The 26887-nt window shown below is 36.1% G+C and overlaps 1 protein-coding gene across 6 annotated transcripts in view; it reads left to right on the forward strand.

Moving 5' to 3' along the window:
- Positions 1-26652, forward strand: part of CAPN7 (calpain 7) — a 46186-nt gene extending 19534 nt beyond the window's left edge. For 2 of the 6 annotated variants that reach the window (XM_031009176.3, XM_063703419.1), the window contains 15 exons: positions 2141-2267; positions 3277-3362; positions 4751-4844; positions 6837-6983; positions 8183-8289; positions 9338-9458; positions 14782-14926; positions 15052-15151; positions 15752-15887; positions 16478-16553; positions 19838-19983; positions 21064-21126; positions 21686-21816; positions 25280-25372; positions 25465-26652. In XM_031009176.3, the coding sequence (XP_030865036.1) occupies positions 2141-2267; positions 3277-3362; positions 4751-4844; positions 6837-6983; positions 8183-8289; positions 9338-9458; positions 14782-14926; positions 15052-15151; positions 15752-15887; positions 16478-16553; positions 19838-19983; positions 21064-21126; positions 21686-21816; positions 25280-25372; positions 25465-25609 (1717 nt within the window). In that variant the 3' untranslated portion in view covers positions 25610-26652. Of the gene's footprint in view, positions 1-2140; positions 2268-3276; positions 3363-4750; positions 4845-6836; positions 6984-8182; positions 8290-9337; positions 9459-14781; positions 14927-15051; positions 15152-15751; positions 15888-16477; positions 16554-19837; positions 19984-21063; positions 21127-21685; positions 21818-25279; positions 25373-25464 lie in introns of those variants that run through there. The other 4 variants (XM_031009177.3, XM_055381088.2, XM_055381090.2 and 1 more) reach the window with 4 other exon arrangements.
- The last annotated feature ends 235 nt before the right edge of the window (positions 26653-26887 follow it).

Below are 26887 nucleotides of genomic sequence, written 5' to 3' on the forward strand. Positions count from 1 at the left end.
AGGACAGAGACCATGTCTGTTTTAATTAAGTTGCACCCCAGTGCCTACCACAGTATCTGGTGTATAGTAGGTATTCAATAAATATTTCTTGAAGTAGTTAAATTGGGAGAAAAACAAGAATAAATACTAAAGTTACTATTCTAAGTGGCAAGGTATTTTCTTATTTTTTAAATTATTTTACTTTAGGAACAATCAGAAGAAAAAGCAACAGTAAATGTTTTTAAGTTGGGATAACAGATCATCAGGAAAATGCTCCAGAATTTATCTTTCGCTAGAGAGACTGAATTATTTTTTAAAATTGTTTCTATTCTGGTCGTGTATTACTTTTAAAATAATAAAATAAGCATTATTGAATAAATATTATAATTGTAAGTTTTTTTATTTTTTATTTTTTGAGATGGAGTCTCACTCTGTCACTCAGGCTAGAGTGCAGTGGTGCGATCTCAGCTCACTGCAACCTCCGTCTCCCAGGTTCAAGAGATTCTTCTGCCTCAGCCTCCCAAGGAACTGGGATTACAGGCGCCTACCACACGCCCGACTAATTTTGTATTTTGGGTAGAGACTGGGTTTCAGCATGTTGTCTAGGCTGGTCTCAAACTCCTGACCTCAAGTGATCCGCCCGCCTCAGCCTCCCAAAGTGCTGGGATTACAGGCATGAGCCACCATGCCTGGCTGTAAAATATTTTTAATATATTTAAGTTCTGAGGGAAAAAGCCTTGAATTTAATAATCCTCTAGTGACTTGAGAGAACAAATATTATGGAATCTTGGATTTATGCTGCAATATGGTTCATATGACAGGTTAATAATAGATTATGAATTTGAATTTGCATTAATTTTTTCTCCTCAAAATTTTTGAGAGCTGTCTTTAAACTCTTCTGAATTCAATTAGCTCACTTTCTGTTTACAGTTAGCTCCTGATATTATACAGGTACCAAAATGCTACCTGAAATACTAGTGGTTCTGTGAGATGATAATAAAAAATGTTTGAGATATGTTATATGCCATAGTCTATTTTAAGAGATTGCAATAAACATTGGCTTATTTAAAGTCTAGAGGCGTCCTTCAATGAAAAAACTAATACTTTAACCAGGAGTTTGTAGATCATACTTGACCACAAAATCCTCTCTTCTCCCAGTATCTGTCAGCATTCTTTGAAAAAAAAAAAAAGTTATGTTTGTGCTAGTTTGTGTATTATATACTTTCTATTACTAGGAAATCTTTTGAAAACCAAGGATTTGTTGCTCCTCCTCTAGAAAGGGTTTGGGGATGGTTGGGCCTGGTGGCTTGTGTCTGTAATACCAGCACTCTGGTATTTACTTCAGGAAGGCTGGTATCAGCCTTGGCTGGAGGATCGTTTAAGCACAGAGGTTCTAGAGCAGCCTGGGCAACATATGGAGACCTCAACTGTTAAAAAAAAAAAAAAAAAAGTTTAGGGAAAGGGGGAAAGGTAGATGTTTCCCCTTGGTGTACACATCAATTTTAGAGAAATATTGTTACACACAGTGAGTAGAGGGTAATGGATAAGAATGGTGGATTTGGCACCAGAGACCTGGATTCAGATGCCAGTTCTGCTGTTTCTTAGGTGTCTGACCTTGGTAAGTCATTAATCACTTTAAGCTATTTCCAAAAATAATTCCTTTAATAGAGTTGTTTTAAGAATTAAGTGGATTGTGTATGTAAAGCACTTTAGCATGATGCCTGGCACATGGTTAGTATTCACTAAATTAGCTACACTCATTATTAGCCTTGCCAAGTGGAGTTTGTAAAGAACCAGCTTTGAATCTTTAGCTTCCTAGGTCCTTTTGAATGAATCAGCTTGTACTATTGTTAATGGTTTCATTTTATTGCTGAATTTCTTGAATACAGTTTTGCTAAATTTAAAAAATTATATTCTTAAATATAAATGAATTTAAGTTGTTCTTCTGTTTTCAATTATTTAGGTATATTTTTTAATTGGAGGGGATGATCAGGTTGACTGGACTCTATAAAGAGCCAGATTTGACCAGAAGGTTATTTTAAGATAATACAGTACTGCTATAATCACTAGACCAAAAAAAAAATCTCTAGGAAATTTAATTTTGGCTTTGAGTCATCTTTTAAGATTAATTTTTTTATTTTAATTTTTATTATTACCTCAGTGATAGATGGGGCAAGCTACCATTATCACCTAAACAAAAAACTACATTTTCCAAGTGGGTACGACCAGAAGACCTCACCAACAATCCTACAATGATATATACTGTGTCCAGTTTTAGCATAAAGCAGGTGAGCATTTATTTTGTATGATTTTATAGAAAAGTCAGCATTTTAAAGTAATTTGTGTATAGATTTGAGTTTTTTCTTAGATTTTTTATTATATATTCAGGTACAGAAGTGTAATTGGAAAAATTGTTCATTCTACACATTTTGACTGAAACATACTGAGATAATATAAGTATAAATCACTGTTTTGAGTGATTACAGATTTTTATGTGGGCCCTGTTTATCATTATGTACCTGTAAATGTAAAACTTGAGAATCTGAATTTCACCTTTGATAAAGGAATAGATATCAGCAATAGAAGGATATTTAATTATTTGAGTAATTATTCAAAATCAATTTTTTTGAAATACATTATTTAATTTTTCTAGGATTTATTAGAATAAAATGTGTGAGTCGGCAGTATGGTGTTTCTATTTGTTACTTTCCTATTCAAATAATAACCAAGAAAATATTTAGTATACATTGTAGCACTATTCAAAATAACAAAGACATGGAATCAACCTAAATGCCCATCAGTGACAGATTGGATGAAGAAAATGTGGTACATAAACACCTTGGAATACTATGCAGCCATAAGAGAACGAGATGTCTTTTGTAGGAACATGGATGGAGCTGGAGGCCATTATCCTTAGCAAACTGACGCAGAACAGAAAACCAAATACTGCATCTTCTCACTGATAAGTGGGAGCTAAATGATGAGAACAGCTTAAAAGAAAGGAACAGCAGACACTGGGTTCTACTTGAGCGTGGAGGATAGGAGGAGGGAGAGGAGCGGAAAAAATAACTATTGGGTACTGGGCTAATAGCTGGGTGTTGAAATAATATGTACAACAAACACCTGTGACACGAGTTCACCTATGTTACCTTCCACATGTACCCCCGAACCTAAAATAAATGTTTTAAGAAAAGATATTTAGTATAAAAAGTAGGTACTTGGGGCAATGTACATATATTGCGGTAATGTTGAAATTACGTGAATGAATATGAATATGTTAATTATTCTTATTAACAGACAATAGTATCGGATTGCTCCTTTGTGGCATCACTGGCCATCAGTGCAGCTTATGAAAGACGTTTTAATAAGAAGTTAATTACCAGGTAAAAATGTGTCTCTCTTTACCTCTTTTTGTGTAATTGTCCCTTAACTAGAAACTTAAAACTTAAGCCTTATCTGTATAGAAAGTGGAGAGGGCATATCATTCAGAATATGGCCCTTCTGTAGAAATTAAGCAGATGATTTATGAATGTGGAAAGATACGCTAAAACAGTCTTAAGAACCTATACACGTAGTTAATATATATGAAATTAATGTGTTTTGAAGTAAATGAAATTGATCAAAGTAAAATCATGTCATATTGATAATACTTTATGATTGGACTGTTAAGTGAGGTAGTCACTAGCCACATGTGGCTATAGACACTTGAAATGGATTAGTCTGAATTAAGAAGAGATGCACTGCAAGTGTAAAATGCATGAGATTTTGAAAACTTAGAACATAAAAAATGCAAAATTGCAAAATATCTCAAATTTTTTTGTTGATTATATGTTAAAATCATATTTCGATTTGTGATTAAATAAAACATCAAAATTGGTTTTACTTTTTTTTCTTTTCTTTTTTTTTTTTTTTTTGGAGACAAAGAGTTTCGCTCTTGTTGCCCAGGCTGGAGTGCAATGGCGTGATCTCGGCTCACCACAACCTCTGCCTCCTGGGTTCAAGCGATTCTCCTGCCTCAGCCTCCCAAGTAGCTGGGATTACAGGCAGTTTTACCTTTTTAACTTTTAATGTGGTTACTGGGAAATATAACATATTTCTGTTGGCTTGAACTGCTTTAGAATGTATTAAAATGTTTCTGAAATACTTTTTCAGTTTTTAAAAGATACATTAGCCTAAAATCATTCATTGCAAAACCTAAGCATTATAATTTTTTCAACTTTTCCTGAGCGGTTTTTGTGTGTTAAGTCCTAAGAGTATAAAGATGAATTAGACGCAGTCCTTAGTTTCAACTATTTGCCGTATAAGTGGTCCAAATGTATTTTAAAAGAAAATTGATACTGATAGTTGTTGAAGTATGTTATTGTATAATTTTATGCAACTATATGTCAAAGTTGTATCTACTTGCCTTAGTTGTGGTTAATTGAAGTGGTCTTTACTTCTTAGGGCCAGTGGTAAAAGATTATTTTAACTGGCTTAAAATATATACACTTAATAGATGATTTATTAGGGTATGTAAGTTAACATTGAGCACTTTTCAGAGTATTTTGAAATTTATGTCCACTTTGTGATCTCAGAAAATTACTTACTAATAGTAAATAAGCACTTCGATTAGGGTGTAGTTCATTTTCTAGGCCTATTGTAGGAAAATATTCTCCTGTTTGTTTTTATGAAATTGCCAAGACGGTAGTATATACCTGAATGAAATGTGCTGTATAGTAGTTGATATTGAATACTAATGTTGGTATTTTAATATTTATTTTTCTTACAAAAGCATAATTTACCCTCAAAACAAGGATGGTGAACCAGAGTACAATCCATGTGGGAAGTATATGGTAAAACTTCACCTCAATGGTGTCCCAAGAAAGGTGAATAATGTCTCTCCCCACTCCCATCCCTTGTCTCTCTCCATTCCCTACCTTTGAATCTTGAGTGAAATCATTAAGAAATGTCATCTGTTTAAACATTTTAAAAGTTAGTTTGAGTCTGTGATGTTATATATTACTACCAGTAGCATCATGTGTTAATAATTAAAAATTAATTAAAACCATGGCAAGTATAAACTTGTTTTTTAAATGGTTTTGAGAAAATGTATACAGTTTCAAAAAGTAACGTTCAACTAAGGATTGCTAATGCTTAAAATAAATTTTCATCTGATAGTTCATCTGATTGTTTTGATTAAAAGGAAATCAGACAAACTAAATCTGTTAGGTCAGAAGAGTGTATATGTAGTCATAACTTAAGTGTAAGAAGCCTTTGAAATTATTTCCTTTTAAGTATATATGCATAATTTTAATTCACACTAATTTCTTTAAGGAAAGACTCTGAACTCTGTTATAAGGGCCTTGCATTGTTAAGGTTCTCCACCACCTGTCCATGTTGAGATCCATGCAGCAACATCAGCATCACCTGGAAGTCTGTTAGTTTTGCAGAATTTCAGGCTTCACCCTAGACCTGCTGAATCAGAATCTGCGTTTCACCTAGATCACCTGTGATCCAGCCTGAAAATCATTGCTCTGTAGTTCAGTAATACTCAAATTTTAGTATGCACAGAATCACCTGGCAGGTGATTATCTGTTGTTAAAACACAGGTTTCTGGACCTCACGCCCAGAGTTTCTGATTCTGGAGGTCTGAGATGAGATCAAAATTTGCATTTCTAACAAGAATCCAGGTGATGCTGATGTTGTTGTCTAGAATACTCTCTGAGAGCCATTTTACCTGATTTACTTAAAAAGTAAAGAAAATTATTGAGAATAATTTTACTGAACTATAATTCTTGACCTCTTGTTTAAAGAATCTTTAAAGATGTATTGCATAATCTTCCTATTGGTGTTAAATCAAAATTCTTATCCTCATATCTCTCAGAACACTTTTTTTTTTTTTTTTTGAGATGGAGTCTCACTCTGTCACCCAGGCTGGAGTGCAATGGCACAATCTCGGCTCACTGCAACCTCCGCCTCCTGGGTGCAAGTGGGTCTCCTGCCTCAGCCTCCCGAGTAGCTGGGATTACAGGAACCTGCCACCACGCCTGGCTAATTTTTGTATTTTTAGTAGAGACAGAGTTTCACCGTGTTAGCCAGGATGGTCTCGATCTCCTGACCTCATGATCCTCCCGCCTCGGCCTCCTGAAGTGCTGGGATTACAGGCGTGAGCCACCACGCCCAGCCTCAGATCACTTTTTAATATGAATTAGATACTGTATCTGACGACTTCCTCTGTTATTTATATGTATTTTCTAGCCATAATGTTCTACTCTTACAACTATACATGAGTCTTTTTATAGGTTTAGAATAAAATGACAATAATACTGTATTTAAAAGTGAGGCCCTTTTGTAATTATTTTAAATGTACGTTTCTAGAATAATATAGGTTGAGTATCCCTTATCCGAAATACTTGGGACACAGAAGTGTTTTGGATTTTGGATTTTAACAGATTTTTTAATATTTGCAGAATACCTACAAGTTGAACATCTCTAATCTGAAAATCCAAAACACTCCAGTAAGTATTTCCTTTGAGCATCATGTCAGTGATCAAGAAGTTTCGGATTTTGGAGCATTTCAAATTTTAGATTTTTCATTTCAGATGCTCAGCCTTTTAATTTCAGTGATAGTTACATGACATTTAATCAATTGATTGAAGGTTATCATCTGACAGATTAGCTTGTAAAATTGAATAAAGACATCATATTAAAAAGAACAACATTTTATAATTGGTATGATTCTAGAAACATTACCTTAATAGCCGTCAGCATATTGTGCCTTATATTTTATCAGTATGAAAGGTATGTTTTTATTTCTTGATAGAAAGGATTTTAAGATATTTTGTGCACCTAAGAAGGTTAATGTTCTCTTTCTCCAGGTGATAATTGATGACCAGTTACCTGTTGATCACAAGGGAGAATTGCTCTGTTCTTATTCCAACAACAAAAGTGAATTATGGGTTTCTCTCATAGAAAAAGCATACATGAAAGTCATGGGAGGATATGATTTTCCAGGATCCAACTCCGTAAGTAATAGATAAGACGATCCAGACACAGATTTAAGCTATCTAATATAACTGTTTTAAATTTGAAAAATTCTAGATAGTCTTTTTGTTTATAGGGAAAGAGAGCAGATTATCAACCCCTGAAAAAGGATGACCAGTCCCCGTATTATGGGGATATATATATTTTCTTGTGTATCCGGGAAAGCCTAAACTGTGTCTGCTTTTGTTGGGATACAAGGCCAATTATAAATACAGTGTACATTTCCAGAGCAGTCTGTTTAGATCAAATGGATGTGTCATATTGTCATGTATATTTTTATTTGTAATTCAGGTTCAAGGAGTTATTTGTTTTATCCAATCTTAACAGAACTTAACCTATAAGATTGAGGTGTCTTCCAGTGACCTTTTGTTGCATGAGGTAAACTAGACTTGAGCCAGAAAGAAATTAGTCAGATTGGCATGACTTTAAATTCTTACAATAACCAGACTGTGGCCTTAGAAAATGTGTTTAACCTTTCTTAGCCTCTTCATGTATCCATAATATAAGGATAATATCCACCTCTTGTCTTAAAGTCGTAAAGATGAAAATTGCATCTTTATTCCAATAATAAAATGAAGTAACGTATGCAAATCACCCATCATTCATAAGTGATTAGTTTCCCTGCCAAACCAGGTGTCCTTGACTTTTCCAGTTTTATGCCCAGTTCTAATGCTAGGCAAAGAATATATAGGTCATAATTAAATGCAATAGGATGTTACAGTTTTTCTTTTCCCAGCCTATACTTTCAATTGCTCTATTCTTCACATACTTTTAGTTTAGCTTTCTAATTGTTGCTTGTTAATTTACTCAGTGGAGTTTAGAGAGAGAAAGAATGGGAATGTATGTAAAACATGAGGAACATCATTGCAAGAACTCACTAAAGGACTTGTGACTGCATCGTTGAAGCAGTTTTTTCTGTTACATGTCTTTTTATCATATTCACCTGTAAAATAGTTTTTTATTCAGGAAAAGCAACAAAGATTGTAGGGAAAAATAGGCATGTTCAAATTCAGGTAGGAATTTGAGTTAAATAAGATATATATTACTAGTTGAAAACAACTACCTTCTGATTTATTTCTACCAAAATCATTATGCCAAATCAGTGAGATGTAATAGCTGCTCTGGGGATTTAAGAACTTGAAAATGACACTGGCAGTCCTGAAATGTGTTTCTGTTGCAGAATATTGATCTTCATGCACTGACTGGCTGGATACCAGAAAGAATTGCTATGCATTCAGATAGCCAAACTTTCAGTAAGGATAATTCTTTCAGAATGCTTTATCAGAGGTAAACATTTTTCTTTGTTTTATGTGTGTGGTAAATGTGGCCGTTTAAAAACATCATGCTAGCTGGGCGCGGTGGGTCATGCCTGTAATCCCAGCACTTTGGGAGGCCAAGGCAGGCAGATGACCTGAGTTTGGGAGTTGGAGGACCAGCCTGACCAACATGGAGAAACCCCATCTCTACTAAAAATACAAAATTAGCCAGATGTGGTGGCAGGCACCTGTAATCCCAGCTACTCAGGAGGCTGAGGCAGGAGAATTGCTTGAACGCAGGAGGCAGAGGTTGTGGTGAGCCGAGATTGCACCATTGCACTCCAGCCTGGGCAACAAGAGCAAAACTCCATCTCAAAAATAAATAAATAAAAATTTAAAAACATCATGCCTTATTTAGAATAGAGATTGCAGAAGCTGTTGTTTTTAGTTATTAAGGAAATTGTTTTTAAAATAGACTTCACATTATGTACTTCCTATAGCCAGTCCTCAGTTATCTTCCCTTAATAGTTACAGTTAATCCAAATTGTAGATAATCCAAAATATTAGAATATGTAATATAGAAAAATTATTTTAGATTTACTAATTAGTTACCAAGTTGAGGGAAAGTGGGAAAAGAGAAGTCTGAGAAGTTAAGCCTTAAATGGATAATCCATATCCATTTAAGGGACTGGAAGTTTGTCTAAACAGTGATACACATTCGGTTGCAAAACTAGAAAGCTCAGTGATTTGATAAATAAAATGATATGCCTGTTTGGGAAATGCCTGTGGTATTTCACGTCTTTATTTTTATTTGTAAACCACTTGAAATGTAGCATTTGTTTTCCTTCTTTGGTAGATTTCTGGTTTAGAATTAAGTTGCCAGAAACTTAAAAAAAAAGAGAGAAATGTGATAATTTATTTTATATACTGTGCATTAGAAATGTACTTCTTTTTGAAAATTCTTCAGGGGTAGGAACAGCCCATTTTCATGTAAGCCATTAGACTAAAAGATAAAATGGTGTGATCTTAGATTACAAATGTGTTTTACTTCAATTAATTGTCTTTGGGGTTCATTCCAGATTTCACAAAGGAGATGTCCTCATCACTGCGTCAACTGGAATGATGACAGAAGCTGAAGGAGAGAAGTGGGGTCTGGTTCCCACACACGCGTATGCTGTTTTGGATATTAGAGAGTTCAAGGTTTTGCCTTAAATCTTTTTCTTTTATTTTTCTTGTTGGATAAGACATTGCAGGGATCCCAGATAATTTATCAGACTTCTGAATACTGACAAATCAAGGTTTAAGTGGAGTTTATAAACCATTTCACCTACATTAACTTGATCTCTACCATTGAAAATTATGAAATTAAAAGGTGGGAAAGGAAATCATAGGGATGGCACAGATACTGATGACAGAACAGAAATGCTGTTACACCTCTTTGTCTTTTCCATAAAACCAGCAGTTTTGAGGCGGAATACATAGCTCCCAAGATTCCAAGCTGCTTCTTGGTGTTTGGATCAATCACAGTGTTAAGCTCTAAAGCAGTGGTCGCCAACCTTTTTGTCATCAGGGATCCGTTTTGTGGAAGACAGTTTTTCCACAGACTGGGGGGTGGGTGGGAGCATGGTTTCAGGATAAAACTGTTTTACCTCAGATCATCAGGCATTAGATTCTCCTAAGGGGAACACAGCTTAGATCTTTTGCATGCACAGTTCACAATGGGGTTCACACTCCTTTGAGAATCTAATGCCACCACTGATCTGACAGGAGGCAGAGCTCAGGCTGTAATGCCCACTTGCCCACTGCTCACCTCCTGCTAGGCGGCCCAGTTCCTAACAGGCCATGGACCAGTACCTGTCTGTGGCCCGGGGGTTGGGGACCCCTGCTCTAAAGCATAGTAGACACTGAATAAATACTTATGAAAGTGGGCCAGGCATGGTGGCTCACATTTGTAATCCCGATACTTTGGGAAGCTGATGCAGAAGGATCTCTTGAGGCCAGGAGTTCAAGACCAGCCTGGGCAACATAGTAAGACCCCATATCTACAAAAAATAAAAAAAAATTAGCTGGGCGTGGTGCCATATGTCTATAATTCCAGCTACTCAAGAGGCTGAGGTGGGAAGATTGCTTGAGCACAGAAGATCAAGGCTGCATTGAGCCATGATCACACCACTGTGCTTCAGCCTGAGTGATAGAGACCATGTCTGAAAAAATAAAAAATTGTGAAAGGGGAAGAAAATAGGAAGATAGCTGGGCATAAGATACATGCCAGTGTGTTTTGTGTAAGCAAGTATTTTTCTTCCTAGAAGCCCTTGCGTGCTGTCAGGCCTTTCAGACAGACCCTGTTTCTGCAATATCTGGTTAGAATATTTGACTTCATTACTTCTGAGGTTGTTGTTATTTTTAACTGAAAAATGGATTGGTTCTATGGATTCGAAAATACAAAGATTATTAAACAAGTACTATTTCTTAATGAAGGACCCTTGATAACAGAACGAATAGAAGTAGTGATCAGTCAGCAATAACAGAGCACTACTATGTGTTAATTAGACTGGTTTTCTTATGTGTGGCACATGGATTTACAGTCACGTGTTGCTTAATGATGAGTGTACATTCTAAGAAATGCATTGTTAGGTGATTTTGTTGTGGCATGAACATCATAAAATGTACTTACACAAACCTAGATGGTACAGCCTACTATACACCCAAGCTCTGTGGTATAGCCTAGTGCTCCTAGACTACAAACCTGTACAGCATGTTATTGTGTTGAATACTGTAGGCAGTTATAACAACTTGGTATTTGTATATCTGAACATAGAAAAACACAGTAAAAATACAGTATAAAAGATTTTGTTAAATGGTACACCTGTATAGGGCACCTACATGGTTGGAGCTTGCAGGACTGGAAGTTGCTTTGGGTGAGTGAGTGAGTGGTGAGTGAATGGGAAAGCCTAGGACATTGCTGTACACTACTGTAGACTTTATGAATGCTAGACATGTAGACTTTATAAAAATATTTTTTTCTTCAATAATGAATTGTTCTAAGCCAGTCAAATTCATCAGTGGTGGTTGTATACCAACTTTAGTGATACGAATGTTATTAATAAGTTCTGATTAACCCACTACCATCGGAGCAGCCCAATAATAAATTAACCTTGGCTTACTGTAATTTTTTACTTTATAAACTTTAAATTTTTTTTAACTTTCTGGCTCTGTAATAACAACTAGCTGAAAACACAAACACATTGTAGAGCTGTACACAAGTACTTTACATGAGCTTTTTTCTTTAATTTTTTTTTAGGCTGTTTTGTTAAAATCCGAAACATAAACACACACATTAGCCTAGGCCCACATGGGGGGCAGGATCATCAGGATGTCAATTGGCAGTAGAACTTTTCCAGCTCCATTATAATCTTATGGAACCACTATGATATATGTAGTTCATCACTGTCTAACATTTCATTATATGGTGCATGACTGTATATGAATTAATGAGGACAGTAGGGACCTATTGCACCATTTTAAAATTTATAGTCTTGGAACTTTCTAAATTAGCTGGTCAGTGTTGAACCCCCCAGCCATGCTCTATAGAACTGTTTCTTTAAAAGTGGCATAAAAATTGCCCACTTAAAGCAAAAAATATAAAAATTATGTGAAATTAAGTACACCAATAAGTTTGGGGTTTTTTAGAATTGTAATTTGCCACAAATACCAGTCAAAACATTTTAAGTGGCTGGGCACTGTGGGTCACACCTATAATCCTAGCACTTTGGGAGGCTGAGGCAGGAGGAATGCTTGAGGCCACGAGTTCAAGACCAGCCTGAGCAACATAGCAAGACCCCATCTCTACTATAAATAATTTTTTTAAAAATTAGCTGGGCATGGTGGCACGTGCCTGTAGTCCCAGCTAATTGGGAGGCTGAGGTAGGAGGATCACTTGAGCCCAATGTTGCAGTGAGCTGAGATCACACCACTGCACTCCAGCCTGGTTGACACAGTGACACCCTGCCTCAAAAAATGTATATTTATATATAAAGATTTTCTCCAGTACTCTTTTATTGGGTATATATTCAAGGAGTTTCCTAGGTGCATTATTTTTATTTTTTATTTTTTGCTACTTATATTTTGAAGTGTTTATTTAATTCTGACTTCTTTTTTTTTTCTTTTTTTTTTTGAGACAGTCTCACTGTGTCGCCCAGGCTGGAGTGCAGTGGCGCAGTCTCAGCTCATTGCAAGCTCCGCCTCCCAGGTTCATGCCATTCTCCTGCCTCAGCCCCCTGAGTAGCTGAGACTACAGGCGCCCCGCCACCACGCCCAGCCAGTTTTTTATATTTTTAGTAGAGACGGGGTTTCTCCATGTTAGCCAGGACGGTCTCGATCTCCTGACCTCATGATCCACCCACCTTGGCCTCCCAAAGTGCTGGGATTACAGGCGTGAGCCCCCACGCCCGGCCAATTCTGACTTCTGTTTTAAAATATTTCCATATTTGATTCAAGCATTTATCTCTAGGACCTCTTTTTTGCAGAAAGACCTAATCTTAGACTCTGACAGCTCTGCTCAGTATTACATCATTGGTGACTTTCTTCACTTAAAGAGATTTTCAATATTTATTAATATTTGCATAAAAGTGCTATCATTTTTGTTTGACTACCTCTAATCTGCTTGCATATTCCAAGGTCTTCATTTTAGTCTCAGCGATTCTCTCTTTGGGTCATTTTTGTGTCTTTGAGGTGATGTTTCATAGTCTACTATGGAGTTACATCTCCAGATCAGGGTGCTGACTTCAGTTCAGACAGGTGTTATCATAGAATTTCTGAAGCTGTCCAAGGCTTTTCCTTTGCTGCTACTTGGAAATAACTTTAGAAATTGGATGTTTCAGCAAAATCAAATTTTTTTTTTTTTTTGTTCTCTAGCATTCCTTCTTTTTAGGGCTGGTTCTCTACCCATCCAAACAAAATCTACATCCATATCTTGGTGTCCTTGAATATCACTGATGCTGGGGGTCTGTCTCTGAAAAGCTTAGCAGCAATTTGCTCTCCTTTGTGCTCCTCTTTTAGAAAGTGTTAAGAGTCCTGAAATGAGGCAGATTACCTGCTTATGGAGAATTAAATTTTTTGAAAAGAAAGGAATTAGAGTGAAATGTCAGTTGACTTATGTGTGGTGAGACACATACAGTGTAGAAGATATTGATGAAAGAAACTGTATTAATGAAGCTTCTAGGGAATATAGCCTAAGAGGAATGAGTCTTATGTCCAGAAATCACATACATCTACCCCCAGCCACAATTTGTCACCATTTAAAATAGCAAAGGAATGTGTTGTTGTGGTTGTTTAGATGTCTCCCAAACAGTTTGATTTATGATATCATGAGAAAAAGTACACAATTTCCTAAGGTGATTGCTTGCAGTAAGACAAATATTATTTTGGATTTACCACCTCTTTTATTTTCCCGAATCAATGTAATCAATTCTGTAGACATGCCTGGTATTTACTAAGCATTTACCTTTACATTCTGTTCCATAAATGAGTGGAAAATCTGAAAAGGGATGATAGTGTTACCATTTCAAGGAGTTAATGATTACATTGGGGAGACAAGATGACTACATTTGTAGGAAACAGTATAAGATAGGATACTATTTGTTTTAAACTAATGTAATACAGATTGCTAGCACTATGAAGTTTGGAGAATTCAAAGTAATTAAAAGAAAGAAATTACTAAATGCTAGATACTTTATGTTAATTCCATTTGATCTTCACAGCCATCTTCTAGGGACACATCATAATCTTCATTTTACATATGAGTAAATGAATGTTCAGAGAGGGTAAATGACCCACCCAAAGAACTGGAATTTGGTCCCATTTTATTCTGACGCCAAAGTCCATGTTCCTTTCTCTTTTCTTCACTATGTCTGCACTGAGAAGAAAGGGTAGCTAAAGGGATCAAAGAGGGCCTTTCAGAAAAAGGGAACAGCATGATCAATTGCCTTTAGAGGCAAAATTGAATAAGGATTTTATTGCATTCTGAAAGGAGAAACTAGATTAGAGCCAAAGGTACATGGAGTATAAATACTGGAAAATAAAGTGGAGCCAGAGTAGAGTGAGCTTTGAAAAGGCAGAAAATACTTCATGCTCTAAGGCAGTACTGTCTAACAGAACTCCTGCAATGATGGAAATGTTCTTTATCTGGGCTGCCCAATGCATTAGCCACTATAACCACTAGCTACCTGTGGTCATTTAACATTTGAAATGTGGCTGCTGTGACTAAGGAACTGATTTTTGAATTTTATATAATTTTAACTTAACTACATGCGGTGAAAGACTGCACTATTAGCTCTAGGGAGTAGGCAGCCATTTACAGTTTTTGATCGATGTATGACCTGGTGAAAGTGTTAAAAATATTAATTTCAAGTTGATTTGAGGGGAAAAGAATTGGTAAGTACTCAGTTCATCCTGTAATAAGAGAACTAATGTGGTAAAAACTGTTTTGCAACTTAATGTTATCTCCTGTTTCTTTTTTATATAGGGGCTGCGATTTATCCAGTTGAAAAATCCTTGGAGTCATTTACGTTGGAAAGGAAGATACAGTGAAAATGATGTAAAAAACTGGACTCCAGAGTTGCAAAAGTATTTAAACTTTGATCCCCGAACAGCTCAGAAAATAGACAACGGTAAATATATCTTTTTAATTTTAATACCATTTATTCTTCAAAAAAAAAACATGTTTTAACAAGACAAAACATGTGTAACTTTAGCATTAAGATTTTTTTAGATTAACAAAGATATTAATTTTCAGGAATATTTTGGATTTCCTGGGATGACCTCTGCCAGTATTATGATGTGATTTATTTGAGTTGGAATCCAGGTCTTTTTAAAGAATCAACATGTATTCACAGGTAACTTTTTGCACATTGCAGAGTATGCTTTATAATAGCATCCACTTTCTTCACTTAAAAACATAATGGTGCCAGGCGCGGTGGCTCATGCCTGTAATCCCAGCACTTTGGGAGGCGAAGGTGGGTGGATCAGTTGACCTCAGGAGTTCTAGACCAGGTTGGGCAACATGGCAAAACCTCGTCTCTACAAAAAATACAAAAGTTAGCCAGGCATTGTGGCGCACACTTGTAGTCCCAGCTACTGGGGAGGCTGAGGTCAGCAGATCGCTCAGGCCTGGGAGGTGGAGGTTGCAGTGAGCCAAGATCACGCCACTGCACTCCAGCCCGGACAACAGAGCAAGACTCTGTCTCAAAAAAATAAATAAATAATGGAATGGTTAATTTAGGAAGACTAAGCATTCCATCTTTTTGTCACGCCCACAGTGACTATCTTGTTAGTAGTTGTTTTCTTTCCATGCTTCCTAGTTGTGCCAAAAGAATTTAAAAACAGTAAAACAAAACCAAAAACTTGGATAGCTTAATTCACTTTTTGAAATAGTGTTATATTTTAGCTCTATGAGAAATTTAATTACAACCTTCTTTGTTGACTTTATCTTTTAGTACTTGGGATGCTAAGCAAGGACCTGTGAAAGATGCCTATAGCCTGGCCAACAACCCCCAGTACAAACTGGAGGTGCAGTGTCCACAGGGGGGCGCTGCAGTTTGGGTTTTGCTTAGTAGACACATAACAGACAAGGTACTGATACCCTTCTAATGATATCCCATGCAGAATTTTTTTTAATATAGTTAGAACATTGTGAAAGACATACGTAAACACCAGCCTGTTTAATTTACATAGGTGCCCTGAGAATAGTGTTTTCTCAGATAAATGAATATTTTCCTCTAAGGAAATTTGTATTTTATAATTATACACTTAAAATCTTGTTCAAAAGTCATCTCTGAAGAAAAGTATGAGGGAGTTTGTGCTTTTCAGTGAGGGTTTGGGGGTTGATCGTGTATAGTTTAGGTCTTAATATTAACATTGAAATATGCTGAAGGGAGTTTGGAAATGTTGAATCATTAGTCTTGATTCTGTAAAGGTTAACCATAATCTTAATAGCCTCCGAATCTTATTTAATATACATTCATACATTGTGGTCATCTATTAAAATGACAATTTAATTCAGAAAAACAATGTTTCTTATAGCACTAAATAGCTGAAAACAATGCTCTTAAAATTAGAGATATTTTAACTTTAAAGAGCATTTTTTGTGGAGAGATTTAAAAAGAAAATAAATAGCATTTTGAACCCATTTTCTAACCACATTGGATTCTTTGTGATTTTAGGATGATTTTGCGAATAATCGAGAATTTATCACAATGGTTGTATACAAGACTGATGGGAAAAAAGTTTATTACCCAGGTATGTTTAGTAGCCCAGCAAACATTAAAATAAACATACATAAGATTTTATTTATATGATTAAGTTGAAAAATGACACATTTTATGTAGATAATATAGAGAAATAATTATGTTGATAGACTAATAGAAACCACTCAAGCAGATGGGTATTCATGCTGTTCTGTGTTTTGTTTTGATTTGTTTTAATTTGGAGACTCCAAGGGGTGATTTCCATATTCTTGCACATGGCTGTCAGAATTTTATTTCTGAAACTTAAATGATGTCTTTTACTCTAATCAAATGTATTCTGTGGTTTTCCTTGAACTTCTGGATAAAATCTAAGCTCTTTAGCATGATATATAAGGCTTTTTATTCCCACCTTAATCTATCTGCCCTCCTTTATTTCATGCCCCAGCTTCTCACAGTTGAGATAGTTGCTACTCCAGAATACACCATGCCCTTGTTGCCTTTTTTCACATGGTTTCTTCTCTCAAGAATCTCTCCTCCTGCCTTATTCCTTTCTCCCTATTCTGCTTAATGCACATAGTTAAGGTCCAGCCTAAATACCATTCCTTCCACTGGGCACCTGAGATATTTAACACATTGTATTGAAACCACTTTGCTTTCACATTTTTAAAAAATGTGTATCACTTAGTGAGAGAAACTATCTTAAGGCTCTGGAGAATAGTGATGAACAAAACAGGATTCTGCTTTCATAGAGTTTATGTTCTAGTTGGGGAGACAGTTAATAAGCAAAATAGCAAGTACTGATACACATGTGTAAAAAAAAAAAAGGGTTATGTGTGAGTGACTGGTTGGTTGCTTTTGGTGGGTGGTCATAGAAGACCTCTTTGAGCAGGGATGAGAAGAGCTATGAATAACAAAAAGGAACCAGTCATGCAAAGAAATCAAGGGAAAAGCATTACAGGCAGAGGGAACAGCAAGTACAAGGACCTTACAGTGAGAAAAGATGGTGTATTTTTGGGACAGAGAACAGGCCAATTGCCTGGGTAGGTGTGGTATCAAAAGAGGTCAGAAAGATTTGCAGAGGTCAGATCACATGAGGTTCTGTACACCACGGGAAGGGTTCAGAGAGTCTTTGGCTTGTCATAATCAGGAAAATGACATGTCCTGGCTCCAAATGAAGATGCAGCTAGGCTGTTGGATTTTTGAATAGAGTTCTGGGGTAAGGGTAGAGATACAGATAGGGGAGTCAGGAGCATATAGATGGAGTTTGAAGATAGGACTGCATAAATCACCTGTGAAGAGAGTTGTGGGTACAGAGATTTAACACCCAGGATCTGACCCTTGGACTCTCAGACACCTTGAGGTTGAGCAGAGGAAAAAGGTACCACAAAAGAATTTGAACAGAGGGCCTGATGAAACAGTGAGGTTTCACATAACCCAAGCAAAGAACATTTTTCAAGAGAAAAACAAAGGACAGTTGCATCTATTGATGTTTGAGAAATCAAATGAGATTAGGTGAGAGAAGAAACTGTTGTGGGAACTAAATGATAAGAACTTACGAACACAAAGAAGGAAACAACAGACACTGAGGTCTACTTGAAGTGGGGGGAGGGTGGGAGGAGGGAGAGGAATAGAAAAGGTAACTATTGGGTCCTGGCTTAATACCTGGGTGATGAAATAATATGCACAACAAACCCCCATGACACGTATTTACTTTTGTAACAAACATTCACATGTACCCCCAAACCTAAAATAAAAATTAAAGGGAAGAAACTATTGGACTTAGCATCGTGGCAGTCAGTCATTGTTGACCTTGATAAGAACAGGCGTAGTGGAGAGGTGGGGCTAGAAGCCCAGTTGGATTGGTTTTAAAAGAGACTATGATGTAAGGAAGCAACTGTTGACAGTTCTTGCAAGAAAGCTGTGCAAAGAAATGGGCAGTGATGGGAAGATGTGATCAGAGGTGGTTTAAGTCTTACTTTGTTTAATCATAGGGAAGTATGGCATTCTTCCCTATTACCATGTGTTGATGGCAGGCACTGAGTCTTGCTAGTCAATATCCCTGCGTTCTGGAATGGGCATGGCACATAGAAGGTCCAGTGACAAATATCAAGTTAAATTAGCCAAGCTTTCCTTTTTTTAAAACAATGCTCCATCTTATGTATAGTGATTTTGCCTTTTCAGAATACTTTCATGTTTATAATTTTATTTTAATTACAACACTCTGCAGTAAATAGGACAGGCCTTGTTCCCTGTTTGACAGAAGAGTAAACTGAAACATGGAAAGGTTAAAAACCTTGTTCAAGATCCACAGATATGCCAGTTCTTTACTCTTCTCACTAGACCACACCACCCCTAATCATTAGAGACTTATGATTTGTTTGAGATACCAGAATACTTAGTTTTTCTGATAGGTCCCATTATAAATATTCAGCGTTCCTAAATAAGCTAAGTGAGACCATCGATCTTAACATATAGTAATTGGCATGCATAAAATTTTATTGTATCAGGCTTGACTGATGGGACTATCAAATAATATATTAGGCAGCATTCTTTGTAATAACAAAATATTGAAAATAATCTGAATATCCAGATTTTCTAAATAAGCAATTGGGGGTGTAGATAAAATGTCATATTTGTATGATGGAATATTATACAGGCAGTTATAAGAAATAAACTATCCGTATAGAACAACATAGCTCTTTTTAAAATGTTGAGTGAAAAATGAAAGATATAAGACATACACTTTTTTTTAATATATACACTTATACCAGAAACAGTTATTTTTTTCATTCATTTTTAGGAGTGGGTACGTTTGTATTCAAGTCTAAAAAGATGCTGACTAAATCCATCAATAGAAGGGAATAAGATAAGTGTAGTGGTTAAAAGAGACATTGTTTTATGAAAAGGCTAGAATGACCAAAAAAAAAAAAAGTTAATTTAAACCTGAGTGGTGGGGAATATATATTTTTATATACTTCTTTTTATTTTTTTAAATTTCATCTCAAAAGAAAAAAAAAACTAATCCTGACTTTAAAATCCTCTACGGGAGAAAAATGCAACACAGAACAAATAGTAGGAATTACTGAAATGCAACACAGAGCAAATAGCAAGTACTATTATACCTCATTGAAAGTATTCAAAAAGATTATTTTTGTTTATTAGGAACTGTTTAATTTTAAAGTTTTCAACTGAAATTATAATTCACTAATATCATTATATTTTAAGGAGAGAATCAGTTAAGGAGATGTCCATCCAAGTAATTATTTTTCCTACATCAACCATAAAATTAAAGAAAGAAAAGTCTCCTTTTCTCTAAGCCTACTTGTTTGTTTGCAGCTGACCCACCTCCATACATTGATGGAATTCGAATTAACAGCCCTCATTATTTGACTAAGATAAAGCTGACCACACCTGGCACCCATACCTTTACATTAGTGGTTTCTCAATATGAAAAACAGAACACAATCCATTACACGGTTCGGGTAAGTAAAACCAACACACAATGACAAAACACAGTAATATAAAGTATGTAATATGCTCTGCTTTGTACGTGGTATTATCTGGAGAAAAAGTTTATTTCTGAAAATGTATTGCTCTCTATTTTTGTGCTTATCATTTTAATAGTAAATTATACTTTCTGTAGAAAATAATACATTTGAAAAGAAATGTTTTTATTTTGAAAGAGCATTTTTATTTTCATAGTAATAGTTTAGCCCCGTGGTAATATAGTATGTTGGACTAATAATACACTTCTTTTTTTCTTTTTTTTTTTTTTTTTGAGACAGAGTCTTGCTCTGTCACCCAGGCTGGAGTGAGTGCATTAGTGCAATCTCAGCTCACTGCAGCCTCCACTTCCCGGGCTCAAGTAATTCTCCTGCCTCAGCCTCCTGGGTAGCTGGGACTACAGGTGCTGCCACCATGCCCAGCTAATTTTTGTATTTTTTGTAGAGATGTGGTATCACCATGTTGGCCAGGCTGGTCTCAAACTCCTAACCTCAAGTGATTCACCCACCTCAGCCTCCCAAAGTGCTGGGATTACTGGTGTCAGCCACTGCACCCAGCCAGTGTATTTCATTTTAAAGCAAGCAATAAAAACTTATTTCGCTGTTTAATATTTTTATTGACTTTAAAAAGACTTTGAACTTAGTGAAAGAGAATCAGTCACCTAGAAATGTACCGCTCTCATCTAGCTGGGAAGGTCATTGTAATTTTCTTCTATATAGATTTGTTTGCTCTAGATAAGCGGCTCAATTTGAATAGATTTTTAGTGATGAAAGGGACATTGGGAGCTGCTGCCACCCATTCCTTTTTCAGATGCAGAAGCCACAGCCTGGAAAAATTGTGATTTGTCCTGAGGCATACAGTTACTAGCAGAGAAAGCCAAGACCAGACCCCTAGCTTCTCAGTTCCCAGCTCGTTAAACCTGACCTGATACTAGGCTGCCTATAGAATAATGACTTGTGTATGCCAACTGATTTTTTTAGTCTTCCAATATATTCATGTATCACTTTGATGTTCTTGTAAGTGTAAAATTTATCAATACAGTCTTTTTTTAAATCTAGGTATATTCAGCATGCAGCTTTACTTTTTCAAAGATTCCTTCACCATACACCTTATCAAAACGGGTGAGAAAATTCATTTTGTTGTAATCTCAGCATTCTTTTAGAATTTTTAAATTCCCTTTCCCATTTCTCTCATTTTATTGTTTATATTTAGCAATTTATTATGCAATAAAGACATTCTTAAGGTTCACAGGAATATAAGGGAAACGTAAGTGGCCTTCAATTTGGGTTGGAATACAAGATCTTCAGTGAGCAACATCTGTGAAAAGAAAATTCAGAGAAAGAAGATGAATGCAAACTTTGGTTGTTAGAGAAGGCAATGTGGATCAACCTTAAAAGTAGCATTTGAGACTAACTGCAGGGTGGGCTACATGTATAGAGGAAGATTCTATGGAAAATTCCTGGTAGAAAGAACAACTTGATTAGAGGCTAAGAGATGGAAATAGGGGTTAGTGGAGGAAAGCAGCCTGGCTGTCAGCAGCAAATAAAGATGGGAGAGGGGGGTTGGAGCCACAGAGTGGAAAATTGCCTTTTTTTTTTTTTTGAGATGGAAAGGAGTTTTGTCTTTAAGTGGAATTGGAGAATGAAATTTTGTTAATACTAAAACTTTTGTTTTTATTAGATTAATGGAAAGTGGAGTGGTCAGAGTGCTGGAGGATGTGGAAATTTCCAAGAGACTCACAAAAATAACCCCATCTACCAATTCCATATAGAAAAGACTGGGCCGTTACTGATTGAGCTACGAGGACCAAGGTTTGTGATGAGTAACTTTCTTAAATTAATGATGTTCTATTACAAATGAACATAGTATAACAAAAAAGTTTAGAAACAGACCTAAGCATATATGGACATTGGATTTATAACAATGGCATTATAGTGGAGTGAGGAAAGGACAATCTTTTCAATAAATGGTACGGAATAATTGAGTATCCATGTGTAAAAAGGGTAATTAGAACCCTGTTTCACATCAAATTCCAGGTGGATTACAAACCTAAATGTGAAAGGCAAAACAATACAGCTTCTAGATGATAATGCAGGAAATGTTTTAACCTCAAGAGAGGAAAGATTTCTTAAGACAAAGAGCATATTAAAATATTTGTAAATATGCTACATTGATAAGAAAAAAATCTGCAGTTTTTAAAAAATAAAAACACATTCATGTCCTTTGTAGGGACATGGATGAAATTGGAAATCATCATTCTCAGTAAACTATTGCAAGAACAAAAAACCAAACACTGCATATTCTCACTCACAGGTGGGAATTGAACAATGAGATCACATGGACACAGGAAGGGGAATATCACACTCTGGGGACTGTTGTGGGGTGGGGGGAGTGGGGAGGGATAGCATTGGGAGATATACCTAATGCTAGATGACGAGTTAGTGGGTGCAGTGCACCAGCATGGCACATGTATACATATGTAACTAACCTGCACAATGTGCACATGTACCCTAAAACTTAAAGTATAATAAAAAAAGAAATAAAAATAAAAAAATAAAAACACATTATAAAGGGGGCAATCCAGATGGCCAGTAAACCATTGTAATAGCCAGAAATTGGAAACATATATTCATTGACAACATTTAAGATTATAATATAGTCATATAATAGTCCTGACATAACAATGGAAATAAATTACAGCTACACATAACATAATGGTAAGTCTTAAAAAGCCACATGTACAGAATACATACCATGTGATTCTACTTCTGTGAAGTCAAGAATAGACAAAACTGAAATACTCATGTAAGGATGCACACTAAGGTAGTAAAACTATAAAGCAGAGCAAGACAGTTATTACTATAAAAGCTCTGTCGAGGGACAGGAGTTGCAATTAGGAATATACAGGGAATTCTGTGGCACTGAGAGGATTTGTTGATCTGGGTGGTGGTTACCCAGGTGTTTATTCACTTTGCAAATGATTAAGTTGTATATATGTTTTACTTAAGTGTTATATTTCATAGTTTTAAAAGGTTTAAAAAATATAGAGAATACAGCCTGGGCATGGTGGCTAACACCTGTAATCCCAGCACTTTGGAAGGCCAAGACAGGAGGATCGAGTTCAGGAGTTCAAGACCAGCCTGAGCAACATGGCAAAACCTCATCTCTGCAAAAATTTTTTAAAAAATTTAGCCAGGCATGGTGGCATGTGCTTTGTATAGTCCCAGCCACTTGGGAGGCTGAGGTGGGAGGATGACTTGAGCCTGGGAGGCAGAGGTTGCAGTGATCCCAGATGATGCCATTGCACTCCAGCCTGGTTGACAGAGCGAGACCCTGTCTCATACAACAACCAAAAAAAAAAAAAAAACAATACAAATAAAAACAGAACTACCTTCTAAATAAGATTGGGCTTAATTTTGCTTTTCTTACAAACTAATCCAGCAGCAGCAGTTAATAACCCATTAGATACGAAGATTTGATTAAACTATTTTTCCACAAGAAAGTCATTTTTAAAACCTCTACCAGTTTGATAGGTGAAATAGGTAAATAAACCTATTTGCTCTTTTGTACTTAATTTCTAGATAGATTGAACATGTAATAATGTTCATTACAATATTGTTTATCCCCTATTCATGTTTCTTGCCCATAGAGTTGTCATTTTTTTAAATTATAAGCATGAATAAGGTAAGGGTATTAACTCCTTCACATATTTGTGGATATTTTTCTCAGATTGTCATTTTTCTCCCACATAGAAAAACATTTCATTTTAAAATAATGAAATCCGTCTTCTGGTTTCATTTTGCTGTGGACAGGAACTCTCACCACATTATCAAATTAATTTTCACCATATTCTGATTATTTTATGGTTCAATTTTTTGCATTTAAAAAATTCATATGAATATATTTTTATATTTGGTATGAAATACAATTTAAGAGTTTTTTTCTAAATTTTTTGTTACCTCATCACCATCTAAATGAATCTTTCCTTACTGATTTGGAATGCCACGTTTATAATATGCTAAGTACTTCTGTAAATTCAGATTTTGTTTCAGGGCTTTCTTTCCTGTCCCATAGGCCTTTCCATTTGTTACAATAACATTTTTTTTTTTCTTTTTTTTTTTGAGACAGAGTCTTGCTCTGTCACCAGGCTGGAGTGCAGTGTGTGATCTCGGCTCACTGCAACCTCCGCCTCCTGGGTTCAAGCGATTCTCCTGCCTCAGCCTCCCAAGTAGCTGAGGCTACAGGTGCACACCACCATGCCCAGCTAATTTTTGTATTTTTGGTAGAGACGGGATTTCAACATGTTGGCCAGGATGCTCTTGATCTCTTGACCTTGTGATCCACCCACCTCTGCCTCCCAAAGTGCTGGGATTACAGGCGTGAGCCACCGCGCCTGGCCAATGACAATATTTTTAATTATTCCCTGTGGCCAGGCGCGGTGGCTCAAGGCTGTAATCCCAGCACTTTGGGAGGCCAAGGCAGGAGGATAGCTTGAGCCCAGAAGTTCCAGACCAGCCTGGGCAGCATAGTGAGACCCCCTGTCCATAAAAAAAAAATTTAAGAAATTAGACAGATATAGTGGTATATACCCATAGTCCCAGGTCCTGAGGAGGCTAAGGTGGGAGAATCCCGAGTCCAGGAGGGCAAGGCTGCAGTGAGCCATGATTGCTCCACTGTACTCCAGCCTGGGTGACAGTGAGACCCTGTCTCAAAAATAAAAAAGAGGTCGGGCGCAGTGGCTCTCACCTGTAATCCCAGCACTTTGGAAGGCCGAGGCTGGCGGATCTCCTGAGGTCAAGAGTTCGAGACCAGCCTGGCCAACATGATGAAACCCCGTCACTACTAAAAATACAAAAAAATTTAGCCAGGCACAGTGGCATACCCCTGTAGTCCCAGCTATTCAGAAGGCTGAGGCAGGATAATCACTTGAACCCAGGAGGCGGAGGTTGCAGTAAGCCAAGATCGTGCCTCTGCACTCTAACCTGGGCAGCAGAGTGAGACTCTGTCTCAAAAAAAGTAAAATATTTCCCAGGGAGCCCATGGTAAAAATACAGTCTCTCTTAAAGTAAGTTTAATCTGGTGTTAATCTTTAAGGCTTCAACTGAAATATATAAATAGTGTGTTATGATCAAAAATAGAGTGTGTATGTTTCTCTCTACTGAAACTTCAGAAACATAAACTTAGTATGACATCTGCACTTCAGATATAGTTATTTTAAATCACATGTTTGAGAATATATATTAATACAGTAATTCTGTTCATTTTAAATGCTAGGCAATATAGCGTTGGATTTGAGGTTGTAACAGTTTCTACTCTAGGAGATCCTGGTCCCCATGGCTTTCTGAGGAAATCTAGTGGTGACTATAGGTAATGTTGGCGTTTTTATTGTATCTGTTTTATACTTTACTTTTTGTGGCATCATCTTCTATAAACCTTATTCTCATTTTCTCTAAATATAGGTGTGGGTTTTGCTACCTGGAATTAGAAAATATACCTTCTGGGATCTTCAATATCATTCCTAGTACCTTTTTGCCTAAACAAGAAGGACCTTTTTTCTTGGACTTTAATAGTATTATCCCCATCAAGATCACACAACTTCAGTGATGGAGAAATCTCAAGTTACTGGCTTTTATACTTAGCAAACATCAGTTCTTCAAATAAGGACACAAATCTTCAGGACAGTAAGCAGAACAATCATAATGGAGTTAAATCTCTAAAAATGTGTTACAGTGGAATCTGGTGCTTGTCAGGGTGTTTGGTAAGAACTGTATATAGTCAGAATTACCTAAATCACCTAGAGGTACCGTTTACATGGTTTTGTGTATATAGAGTTGGCTTGCATTTTAGGGGCCATTTTGTATAAAAAGTGCATATGATTAAAATTAGACTCAGTCATCACTGTGAGATGCCTTTGCTAAGAGGATAAAGGAACTGAGACCAGATGAGAAAAAGAAAGGATATAGATTCCTTGAGTGCAATAGTGGGCTAGATTAATATACTGAAATATTTCCACTGTTTCCCTTTTTTGCTGAGCATGTGGAAGTTAAACCTGCTTGATTCTACTATACATCTTGGGCAACTAGTTACCAAATGAATTGTGCCACCATAACTGATTTTAATTTTGCATTATTTATGATTTTAAAATATTTGTTGCCCAGGTGTTATGAAAGAATAAAGCTTTTAAGTATAGACTACCTTAGCATGAAGATGCTCATGCCTAAGAATGAAAATTGTTGAGGTTATCTCCCATTCAATCATGTAGCAAGAACTTAAAGAAATTCACTACTGCAGTTTTTATTTTTAAAAAACAGTAATTGAGATATTGAAGACATTACAATTTAGTTTGTGTGGTCTTTTTTTAAATTGCTGTATCGTTCAGTCTCTTGTGGCAATAGCACTTTGAAGAAAATAGAGAATTTAATATATGGTGATTGGGATATGTAGCATTCAGAAAAAGTGAATTGCCAAGATACTGGTGTCATGTAAATTCCCACTTTACATAAAAACCCATCAGGACAGAATGATGCTCAATATTTTAAAATTCTAAAAATAGGGTGGGATTTTTCATTGTCTCTACTTTATAATTATCAAAACTTATTTTGTATTGCTACTACCTTAAATTGAAATAAAATGTTTATACTTACGGATATTGCATAGTTTAACTTAGATTTATTGAAAGATTTCATCTGTCGTGTTTCATGTAAATGAGAACAGATTATTTGCATGAAAATATATACTTCAACAAAAATCTGTTCTTTTACAGAGTAGTGGTAGATTATTACACTAATGAGATTTCACTTTGGTAAATACTTCATGCTTTCAGTTTTAGCCTATTAATTTTAGGTGGACAAATTTAACAAGTTTTCTGTTACTTTTTAAAAA

The sequence above is a fragment of the Gorilla gorilla genome, chromosome 2 (genome assembly GCF_029281585.2).
Source record: "Gorilla gorilla gorilla isolate KB3781 chromosome 2, NHGRI_mGorGor1-v2.1_pri, whole genome shotgun sequence".
NCBI classification, from domain to species: Eukaryota; Metazoa; Chordata; class Mammalia; order Primates; family Hominidae; genus Gorilla; species Gorilla gorilla.